We start from the raw sequence: 11552 nt of genomic DNA on the forward strand, positions 1-11552 counted from the left end.
AAAACCCACCTGTTGTCATCCAAATAACCAGATGAGGAAATGGAGACCTAGAGTTGTGGTTTGCCCAAAGTCACATAGCTAAGAAGCCAAGAAGCTGGCATTCCTGGGATAAAAACACATGTGTCAGGGGAAAAAAAAAAAAAAGCCTGTGTCAGTTTCCACAGCTATGTATTTGGCTTGACTGGACAGTAGTGGTGCTTGATCAATATTTACCTGAGGGTAGGAAGCGGAAGACACATTGGATGCATGTGCCCATTGAGAAGACGCAGGAATGAGGGCTGGGTGTCTTTCCACCGCCCCCACTGAGGAATGAACCCCTCCTATTAGTGGTGGGGGTTGGAAGGCTTGCCAGGGCCTGTCTTTCTTATCAAGAAGGTTACCCAAGGTGTTACACCATTTCATCCAGAGAAGCCAAGAGTTGACTTTCTATAATCCCAGAGGAGGAAGGGGAAGACACATACTTTGCTTAACAACCATTTTGCTGTTCTGATGTTCCTAAGGACTCTGGTAGGAAATTAAACCTGTAAGAATGTACCCCGCCTTTTCCCTCTCCCAGAATCACAGAGGTGAGGCTAGGTTGAGAAGAGTGATACACAGTTCAGGCTATTTTAGAAAACTGCCTGACTAATTTGAACTGTGGACCAGACACTGAAGTGCCTTACTGAGTTGAAGAAGCTGTTATGCTGCAAGTGGCGAAAAGGATAGATCTACTCCTTGGGTTTCTCCTCTAGGCTGCCAGTGTCTGGGGCATGATGCCAGGGGTGCCCATTCATGGTTCCAAATTGGCAGTTCTTGAGAGAGGAAAAATGCTTAGTATAGTCTCAGTCAGACATCTCCTTAGTTCAGATAGTCATGGCTAGCAGGCCAGGCCCTGTGGCTTGGGCATGTCCATCAAGAGCTCCCTGCCCCTGTTTTAGAGAATATACCAAGAAAAGGGAGCATTGGGTGGCCATCCTCCACAGTCTATGACCTGGGTGTGAAAAGGCTTTGTTGGGATACCCTTTCACTTGTTGGAAAAGTGGTTAGTGGGGCTGAAAACATTCATAGAAAGCTAAGTCTTAGGGTCTTCATGGGGCTAGAGGAACAAGATGGAAAGTACCAAGTGCAGATCTCTCTCTGCATTGCCAGAAGGTTCAAGGGTCTGAGAAGAAGGCAGTAAGTCTGGGTTGGGATAAAGGTTGTTAGAAGATTGTTGAGATGTTTAAAATCATGTAAAACACTTATCCTGTACCTCATATGTCATATCTCCCAGTGAACTTTAGCAGTGTGTTGTAATAATAGTAATTACAACAATTTCATAGTTTTCGTATCTGGTTTCTAGACTTTGAACGTCTTTTTACCTCAAGACTTACAGAGAATTATCTGAAGGCAGGATTCTAAATGACTCTTAACTGGTGGGTACAACTAAAGAACACAGTGTGTGCCATTGGGCTCAACCTTCTCCTTTCACCATGCATGATTAGAAAGCTTTGTCGTTGGCTGAAGAAAGGAGCTCTTGTATAAAATATTTCCTTAATTCATTCATCATTCTCTTGGCTGCTCTTTCTGACTTCCTGATACTTGTGTTTCTTAAGTGGTTGGTTTCTCTGAGTCACCCACCTGAGGCTGCACAGCTGTAGCACCATCCATTTGCTCTGTCCTCACACAGGCAGCCTTCTAGAGCACCAGTTTCCAAATCTTTTCTTGGGGGCCTGGAGAGAAGACACTGGGGAGCCCACCTTGGAAGTTGTATAACCACTGTAGACCCTTGTGAGATATACTTTCCCCCAAAGTTGAAGGCCCTGATCTTGTTGATTCCAAGAGGGATTGGGAGAGCGCGCTAAATGAGGATTTCAGTGCCAGGTCCAGCTCCAGCTGGGTCACTTTTGTACGTTAGTTTCTTCATGGTATGGTTGGGAGGATTCTGGCCGGGATGAGACTCCACATGTGGAAGGGCTTGTGGACTGCTAACTGTAAGGGTGACAGTGTCGATGCTGTTACTGTCCCTGCTAACCTGGGGCTGTGGTTCAGAGTGGAGACCCTTGGTGGTGACCCTGAGGGAGCCCTTGGTTGAAGCTTCCCAGAATTGTCATCTGTCGTTGTTTGTTGAAACCCATCCCTTGGTCTATGCATCCATCGATCCATCCATCTGTCTGTCCGTCCATCCATTCATCCATCCATCCAACAGTTGTTTGTTGAGCTCTTATTGTATGCCAGGCAGTGTTCTAGGCATTGGGTGAAGAAAAAGTTAAAAATTCCAGTTTTCACTGAGTTTATATTCTAGTGGGGGAACTGAAAATAAGTAAATGAAATATGAAATACCTTTGTACCAACAGACTTGGTGCTTCGAGACCCAGTGGTTGGCATCCTGAAGCAGGTGTCTTCTTCTCTCTCATACACCCTGTTTCTGCCATAGCGTGTATCACACAGCTTCCCACCCTACGCTGTGAACACAACGAGAGCAGAGATTGACTTGGGTCCATGGTATTTCTCTGGTACCTAATTTTATGACAGACATATGTGAAGGCACACAATATGGTGACCAAACCATAATCAGCCATACCAAGAGGGAAGAAATAAAAAGTTTATAGGCACCAGTTTCCTGGCCATCTTTATGGGAATTAGTCTATATGAAGTGTGTTAAACACATGACACATATGTTTAAATGCTTTTTCACCTAACCGTACTATCTTGAAAATCATTTCCTTTTCTAGCTTCCTTATTTTTTTAACAACTCTATTCCATTTTAAGGATGTTACATAATTTATTTAACCAGTTCCTTAGCAATGCTTACAACATTGTTTGCAATCTGTTGCTGTGATGAAAATCCCATGGTGAGCAAGTTATTCATTTTTGTGTATTTGCAAGTCCTTCGTGATAATTCAGTTCCTAGAAGAGGGATTGCTGATGCAGGGCATGCCCTTCGGTATTGATTTGTAAAGTGAGAGTAGAAAAAATGAGTGGACTAAGGATCACATGTAGTTGACAGGTCACCAGTCCGAGTGAGTATTCTATTCATTCGCCTTGCGGTATCTGATAGTACTCGTTCTGTTTCTGCCCCAGGCTGGAGAAACCATGTTCAACCGTGCTAAGCTCCTCAACATTGGCTTTCAAGAGGCCCTGAAGGATTATGACTACAACTGCTTTGTGTTTAGTGATGTGGACCTCATTCCAATGAACGACCGCAATGCCTACAGGTGTTTCTCACAGCCACGGCACATTTCTGTAGCCATGGATAAGTTTGGATTTAGGTAAGAGATATCCACCAGAAGCTACAGAAAACCTGACCACTAGGAAATGCAGCCCCTCCAGCCCAGGAGTATCCCTTTAGGTTCTGGAAGAGAATCCTTCCCCTGAGAACAGGGTGCTTTTTAAGCCCAAAGTCAGTTATGATTTAAGGAGGAAAGTAAAATCCAGAAACATTCATAACATTACACATCCAGGGTTTGTGTTTGGGATGGCTCTAGCCTGTAGGCTCCAAACAGATGCTATATTTCCTTGTTTTCTTCTATTCCCTTCCCCCACCCAGTTCGGGAAGCAAATTGGAATCGTCCCCCCCCCCCCCCCCCCCGTCAATTCTTGAGTTTGGGTACCTTAGCAGGTATACCTTGGTACTTAAGAAAGAACATGACTCTGTTTCCCTGCAAAGTACAGACTTCTGTTTAGACATTGGGACCCAGACTTTTCCATCAAAATACCCCTAGTGAGGAGGCCAACTGATGCCTGTCCCCAAGGGTACTGGTATAATCCAAAGAGTATTGTCATAGGTGGAAATAGCCTTGTAGCCTTTTTATTTTTTAACCTTAAAAAAAATAAAGGCACTTTGTTCCATAATTACCCATGTTTATATTAACATAAAGTTGTTTTAAATCACCCGCTAGTTGAGCAGACTGACCTTCCCCGCCCTGCTCTAAGTCAGCTCAAATGTCCAAGAAGCCGTGTGCTGGGCAGCCCTGGCTTCGGCTGACTGCCCCAGTGTGGCAGGCCTGTGCGGACCTGCAGTCCCTTGGGTCAGATACAGATGCTATCTTTCAGACTCATTTTATTCCCCATGATTTTGTTCTGTCCTCCCTTGCTGGGGGAACAAGGGCTGGGAGATGCAAACAGGGACACTAAGGGGCACCTGGCTGGCTCGTTTGGTAGAGCATGTGGCTATCAGTGGCGGAGCCATGAGTTCAAGCCCTGCTTTGGCCATGGAGCCCGCTTAATTAAAAAGGAAAGAAAAGAAAATAGGGATGCTGTAAGTCATTCCCCCAAATCAGCCCCTAAACTTGCTAACTTAAAGAGAGGAGAATTTGGCCTTAAACGTCACCCTGCACCCTCCTAACTTCCCTCCCTACCTTCCTGTTCATGTATTTTATTCTCTTTGAGATACATGAGCTCAAACCTCGCCCTCTCTTCATTCTCCCCTTGAAGCACGGTGGTGATGACCTCATTCTTTGCCACAGCACCATGCCTGTCTTACCCAGAACTAGTCAAGGCTTGGGGGACAGGCGGTTGGTCAGAGAAAACAGCATGGGTGGCGAAACCGAATCTTATCATCTCAGCATGTCCTTTCCTGGGAGTTCACCTAGAGTCCTTTCTGTATAAACACTGATTGTGAGAAATCTTATTGGCCTGGCCACCCGGTTCAAACCCTTCCTTGTAATCAGGCACAAACTGTAGTGTAAGGTATGCCCAAAGGTGGGTGACTGGGCACTTAAGGGACAAAACCTAGTTACAGATGGATTACCTTTGACTCATTAAAGCAGGCCCCAGGGATCTTCATGGATACTCCTAGTCAGATGTCCTGAATGTATGTGAAAATAATAATGGTACCTTTTTTTTTCTTATGTTCTGGATGGTTTGGCTGACTTCCCTCTTGAACTCTGAGTTAGAGTTTTCCTTAATTTGCGTGATGGATTTTAGTCTCTCTGGATTCCAGTAAAAGCCCTAGTGTGGGTTAGTGCTGCACACAAAGTCATCACGAAACCACAGCCTTTAAAGGACCCATGGGAAAACCTTTGTATGGCTTTTGGACATGACCTGAGTCATGAAAGAGTAAAATACAAAAAGGTGTGGAAGGATGAGGGTTCAGATGCTAAGTCAGGATGTGGTAGGAATTTCCTAGAAAATGTTATTTTAGCGGATTTTCAGGAATACTGTTTCAACTGTTGGGGTCAGTTTTGAGACCAGTGTGCCTGTGAAGAATGAAAGTTACACTGATAGATGGGCTGAGGGTGGGAAGGGAGGGCGTGACTGGGTGGGCACAGGGAGGCTTTACTGCAATCTCAGTTTCCAGGACCTCCTGGATAAAGATTTCCCATGCCTGAGCAAGATGCATAGAAAAGCAGATTCCCGAATGGGACACAAAAGTAGGCTTATGCTCTTGTCACTAACTAATTTTCCAGGTAATCACAGAAGCAACACAGTATTCTTAGAGCAAGATTCTCCTTTTTGATATCTGTGTCTTCTCTGAGATCATCTCAGTTTGATTAAAAATAAACCAGAACAAAGACAACCCTCATAAACCTCAATTAAAAAGTCCCAGAGAATAAAAATAATGTTATAAGTGTTTATGCTTTGAGCATGCTTTATTTTGAAAAGTCAAGACTTACCTAACCACTGGTCTTTGTGTGTGTGTTTCTCCCCCAGCCTACCTTATGTTCAGTATTTTGGAGGTGTCTCTGCTCTAAGTAAACAACAGTTTCTCACCATCAATGGATTTCCTAATAACTATTGGGGCTGGGGAGGTGAAGATGATGACATTTTTAACAGGTAATGTTTACAACTTAGACCTCTTTCTTCTCTGTCTCCCATCACCCCCAGGTTTTCAGTTAGCACCTGGTCATTCTGCAAGGATTGCTCCTTGGGTGGGATACAGTCCCCACTTGGCCCATATTCTTTATTTTTAAGATTTTATTTATTTATCAGAGAGGGAGCTTAAGCAGGGGGAGTGGCAGGCAGAGGGAGAAGCAGACTGCACCGAGCAGGGAGCCAGATGTGGGACTCGATCCCAGAACCCTGGGATCATGACCTGAGCCAAAGGCAGACACTTAACCGACGGAGCCACCAGGCACCCCTTGGCCCACATTCTTAAGTGTGCCCTTCAGTAGGTGCCACAGGTGCTGAAGAATGTCTTTAGGAAAATTCGCTTCTGTGATTTTTGCATTAGCCTTGGAACATGCAAAATGAGAACCAAGTGAAGGGTTGAGTTTACTTTGATTCATACCACATGCTGTTTTGTCCTGAAGAAGTAAGCATGTATCTTTTGCAAAAATTCTACATTTCATTGTGGTCCTGTTTGATTATGAAACAAGTTTCTTTGGGCTGGTTCCTAAGTTCCTTTACAGAATCTCTGTGTTATTTGTTTATTCTGGTGCATTTTTACATACACAAATGAGGACTGAGTAGTATAATGAACTTTTGTGGGCCCAGCCAGCCCCAATAACCATTTCTCCATGGTCAGCCCTGCCCCATCCATAACCCCAGGGGCTCCTGGTAAGCCTTTATCATGGGGGTTGTCATTGCAGATGGTAAAAAATAAAAAATAAAAAATTCCAGTGGCATTTGAAATCACATTCTGCCGAATTCTCTCTGGCCATGGAGACTTTTTAACCCTGCCAGCTGTGGATAAGAAGTACCTTCTCCCCCTGGGAGCTAGTTGGAGCTTGTCATTGAGCTTGATAACAGAATATAGCCTAGCACCTTCACGAATTGGAGTACATTAATTTGAGCAGTTCACAGAAGGTGTCTGTCGGAGCAGCACCCAAGTCAGTCACATGGGGCTTAGTATGAGAACCTGTCATGGACCCAAGCCTTTGCTATCAGCCTGGGAGAAAACTGGGGAGCATGTGCCCCTTCAGTGTACCGAGCGCTGAGTCCCGCAGGCCTAGTGGGAGGGCCGCAGAAGCCCCAGATAGGGGGTCCAGACAGATACAAACTTGCTACCACGGCACCCAATGGGCAAATGGGGCCTGTGGGATGGTGTTTCAGGGCTGAGGTGGCGCCACAGACCTGAGCCATGGCGGTTAGTGGGGAGGGAGCCCTGAGGGTGGAGGGACGAGAAGCCTGTGTGATTTGTGGAGCAGCTTTCTTGAAAGATAAGGGGTGTATCTGTTATGTACCTACTCGCCAAGTGCCAGGCACAAAACCAGCACTGGGGGAGATGAGGCCAGAAGAAACCTTTAAATCCTCCAGGGACAGCCAGTCCTGCCTCTTAACTAACTTGCCCTGTTGCTGTCAAGGCTTGGGTTTGGGTCATCATTCCTTTCCCCCAGACTTACACAGACTCTTCCATCCTGTTCTGGCTAGCTCTTGTCTTGTTCTCTGCTCTCTGTTGTTATGGTACTTACCAGAGAGATTTCCCTTTGGCCAAAAGCCTTTGTATATTATATAATATTTGTGTATTATATTAACTGTATATTATATCCCTTTCAGACACTGGCACTGGTCACTGGGATGCTATAAAGCTCTGAGAAGCTCCTCCATGATGTAGCCTTTGCCCTTCTTCCAGTCTCATCTCTGGCCACTTCCTACTCCAGACCCTACCAGTCCCCGGAAGGTTCTGTTGCTCCCTGAGGGCCCTTTGTTTGCTCTGTCTCTCTGCCTTTGCCTCAGCTGCCCTGGCTGCCCAAAATGCTCTAGCAGACACCCCTTTGGTTTCACAACTGGCTCTGCCTCGTCTTGCTTAGGGAAAGTGAGTGGCTTCCCTTCCTGTGCTCAGCCTTCCTTCCCCCCTCGCTTCCATCCTGACACTGATGGTCCCGTGTTCTAAGTTTGCACTGTAGGTTCTCTGAGGGCAGGCACCCTCAGTGCCTGGCATGGAGCAGTCACCGACACAAACTACAGAACTTGTGGTAAAAGGACAAGGGATACCACAGTTGGCAGTGGTGTGGGCTGAGTGAGAAAAATAAACAAGATGGTAGATGAGGCACAAGTCTTACAGCCGGGGCTTTTGGACTCAAGCCTTATGGCAGCTCTACAATGATGACTTGTCCTTTTACTCCTTGCAGATTAGTTTTTCGAGGTATGTCTGTATCTCGCCCCAATGCTGTGGTTGGCAAATGTCGGATGATCCGCCACTCAAGAGACAAGAAAAATGAACCCAATCCTCAGAGGTATGATCTGTGTTCATTTACATGCCTTCTTTCTCTGTTCAGTTGGGGGAGGCTACAGGAATGAGGCTCTGGAGACGGCTCCATGCCTTGAGGGTTCTGTCCTTGGGACTGGCAGAGTAGGTGGGCATGTGTGAAGGACAAATGTTTAATGCTTTTTTCTTAAAATTTCTGTTTTGACACCAACCCATTGCCTATCTTCTCCTTGTAGGTTTGACCGAATTGCACATACAAAGGAGACTATGCTTTCAGATGGTTTGAACACACTCACTTACAAGGTGTTGGACATAGAGAGAAATCCGTTGTATACCAAAATCACAGTGGACATCGGGACACCAAGCTAGCATTTCGGTACACTAATAAGAGACCTGAAAATGGCCAGGGACCTTTGCTGTGCGTCTCTGCCAATCTGCTGGGCTGGTCCCTTTCATTCTTAACAATCAGAATGATAGGCCCCCTTCATTCATCATTCAGATGCCTTTCCAGATGACCAGGACGAGTGGGATATTTTGCCCCCAACTTGGCTCAGCATGTGACTTCTTAGCTCTACAAGGTGTTTGTAAATGTAGAAAACATCAGCCTTTGGGGGATTCTTGGTATGTTCACAGTGTCACCCCAAAGAATCAGTACGCAGCCCAAAATTTGGTGACTGTGGGACTCATTCCCAGTGATATAAACTGCTAATTTGTTGTGAAGTAGGTAAGAATTTCGCTTTAAATTGTGGTATTCTTATTACTTTTTGAAAAATCGGAGAGTGCTGCTGAAATCGGATTGGTGTGATGTTTTTTGTTTGCATATTTTAACAGAAAAACACAATCTCAACCATTCTCCTTTTACCCTGTCCCCCACCTTCTTTTAGTGGTATGCAACTACTACAATCACTTGTGTGTGTCTGGGTCTATGTGTGTGTGTGTGTGTCTGTCTGTCTTTTCTTAGCAAGGAGATTTTTAAAACTTGAGCCTCGGACCTTTTGCCCTGCTAATGTGTGAATTCCAAGGCAACATTAGTCACCAGAGCAAAAGCCTTGGGTGTTCTCACATTCTCACATTCAGTGGCCTTTCTCCAGATTTTCTGATTTCTGAATGTAAAGACTTTTTTAAAAAAAAAAAAAAAAAAGCAGTTTGTAGTATTTTAAAGAACAAATCGGGTTCTAATTATGATCTAGCTTGATTTTGTGTTGATCCAGATTTGCATAGCTATTTAGTGTTAAATAAGGCAATTTATTTTTCTGAGCATGCTATATAAACTTGAATTTCCTATGTATTTTTATTGTGGTGTTTTAAATGTAGGGAAGGGATTGAGCATTTTTTAGGGGGGAAAAATAGTGTATGCTGTACTGGCCATGAATGGACCTCTGATTTAGTCGGCAGGCCAGGTTTTGTGAAGAGCAGAATCACCCTTGGGCCCATTGAGTGTAAAGCCTCCCTGGTCAAGTTATCTTGCTAGACCTCTGAGGGAGGCAAAAAGCCTAGGCCTGCTAGGCAGAGCTCCCCACCTCCCTCCCCTCCCCAGGTGGGAGGGAACCTCCACCCCTCTTCCAGCCTGCCCTGGGACCTTCCCATAGGGCCCTATGCTGTGGAGGTGTAAATGACAGCAATCAGCAATCCGGTTGTTGTTTACTGACCTTTACTGACCCGGAATCTGGGGAGGAGGAGGAAATCACTGTTCTGGCCCCTGTGGAGTGTGGGGGCCGCTTCCTTCTCCGTGCTGGCCACACTGCCTGGCCTACCTTTCCGGGACCTGTTCTCCTTCCTCCGCCTTCCTCCTCTCTGTTGCCTCTCTCCTTCCTTCCTCCCCGTTTTTGTTCCTTTGCCTCTTGCCTGTTCCCTAAAACTTGCCTGTGGCACTCAGGGTCAAACAGACTATTCATTCTCCAGCATGAATGTGCCTTCTAATTAGAGATCTAGAAAGAAGTTGAGCTGCACCCTCCCACACTCCCCCACAACTACTCTGGTGCCTAAAGCCTCCCATCCCCCTCAGGTTTTTAGCAAGTGCTCCCACTCCAGGGAGGCTGATCCCCAGGGGTGTTGTCTCCAAACCCATCTCTGCTGGGAGAGGTTTAGGCTCCCTGGGACGAGCTGCACAAGGCAGTTGCAGTGGGCGCCCCTGCTGGGTCCAGCCTGGCTGGGCTGAGCACCGAAGATTCAGCTGTTTAATCCCAGGGTTGACCCCTCAGCTGGTGGTAGCCTGGAGCCCCACCCCTGTCTTCTTGGGAACCAGCCCTTAGTGTGGAGGCTGAGCTGGTGCCCAGCCCCAGACTTACCTGTGCCTTTATTGCTTTGAGCATCTTGGATGCTAACATGGTTCTTTTCCCAGAAGCCTTCTTTATTGGTTAAAAATTATTTTCCACTGCAAAGCAGCAGGGCCATGTAGAGAGTATTCTTTCTTTCAGTTCTCCGTTCCTTAACAGCGATGTCAGTGGACCAAGAATGACCGCACTGAGAGGAAGTTTCGGGAAATGCGAAAAATGAAGGCCTCTCTTTCTGTCCCTAGATCCTGACTTTTCCAAAGTGCCTTAAAAGAAAAGAGACAGATACCCTGGGTGGTAATTTCTTTTCACTTACTTTACTCTTAAAGAAAATTCTGACGTTGTTTGTTTGTTTTCCTGTTACATTTTCCTTTATGTTCCATTGGAATAGTCAAGTATGTGGTTCGTTCTCAGAACCAAGGGAAATCCTGCTTCACTTGTTCCCCATTTGCTGACCTTCTGGTGCTCTCACGGGGCCCACTTGGGCCCAAGGTTAGGTCCGGATGCTTGCCTGGTTCCTAAGATGCTGCAGGTCCTGTTTCCTCCCTGAGAAGTTCAGGGCCGAGGGTTCAGGGAGTATTTCCTTCCCCGGAAGCTGTCGCCGTGAAGTTGTGTGCTGCATCTTTCTCTGTTTCTCTCCATCCCATTGCTGGTGACCCTGTCAAGTGGCCTTTGGGAAAGATGAGAGGGCAGGGTGGTATAAGAGGGTAAAGGAAATGCTGGTACTGGCTCTGGGTCTGGGCAGGGGCTCTGCTGACCTCACAGCTGGGCATGGGCTGCCCGACTCGGCCAGGTTGGCAGCTTTCCTATGGGTGAGACCTGTTGTGTATTTCAATTTCCCATGTATGCAAATGTATGGATTTACCATTGTAAGTGGGCTGGGGTGGGGGGAAGGTGTGTTTCTGACCTTGGTTTTCAAAACAACTGTATTTTTGTCTTTAAAATCCAGTAATATAACGTGAATAAATGACCTTATCTTTGTAACCTCAGGTGGTTTCTTTTCTGATTTCAGAGGTCTGGGCTCTCCCAGGGCTGGAGGGAAGTGATTGGGACTGCCTGCTGGGAAAATCAGAGGAAAGCAAAGGTCTGCCACCTGTGCCCCCCTCATTGCGGTGGGCGGGGTGGTGGTGGTGGTGGTGCGGGGAAGCACCTGACTGTGCTCCATATACCCCCACTGGAATCAACTGTTGTTTTTTTTTTTTTTTTTACTTGAGAGAAAGAAAGAGAAC

General features: G+C 46.2%; 1 protein-coding gene across 1 annotated transcript in view; it reads left to right on the forward strand.

Moving 5' to 3' along the window:
• B4GALT1 (beta-1,4-galactosyltransferase 1) overlaps positions 1-11307 on the forward strand; it is a 53284-nt gene extending 41977 nt beyond the window's left edge. Inside the window, exons 3-6 of the mRNA XM_059411505.1 lie at positions 3043-3230; positions 5614-5736; positions 7974-8078; positions 8287-11307. Coding sequence (XP_059267488.1) covers positions 3043-3230; positions 5614-5736; positions 7974-8078; positions 8287-8419 — 549 coding nt within the window. The 3' untranslated portion in view covers positions 8420-11307. The remainder of the gene's footprint in view (positions 1-3042; positions 3231-5613; positions 5737-7973; positions 8079-8286) is intronic.
• The last annotated feature ends 245 nt before the right edge of the window (positions 11308-11552 follow it).

The sequence above is a fragment of the Mustela nigripes genome, chromosome 9 (genome assembly GCF_022355385.1).
Source record: "Mustela nigripes isolate SB6536 chromosome 9, MUSNIG.SB6536, whole genome shotgun sequence".
In the NCBI taxonomy this organism is placed as follows: Eukaryota; Metazoa; Chordata; class Mammalia; order Carnivora; family Mustelidae; genus Mustela; species Mustela nigripes.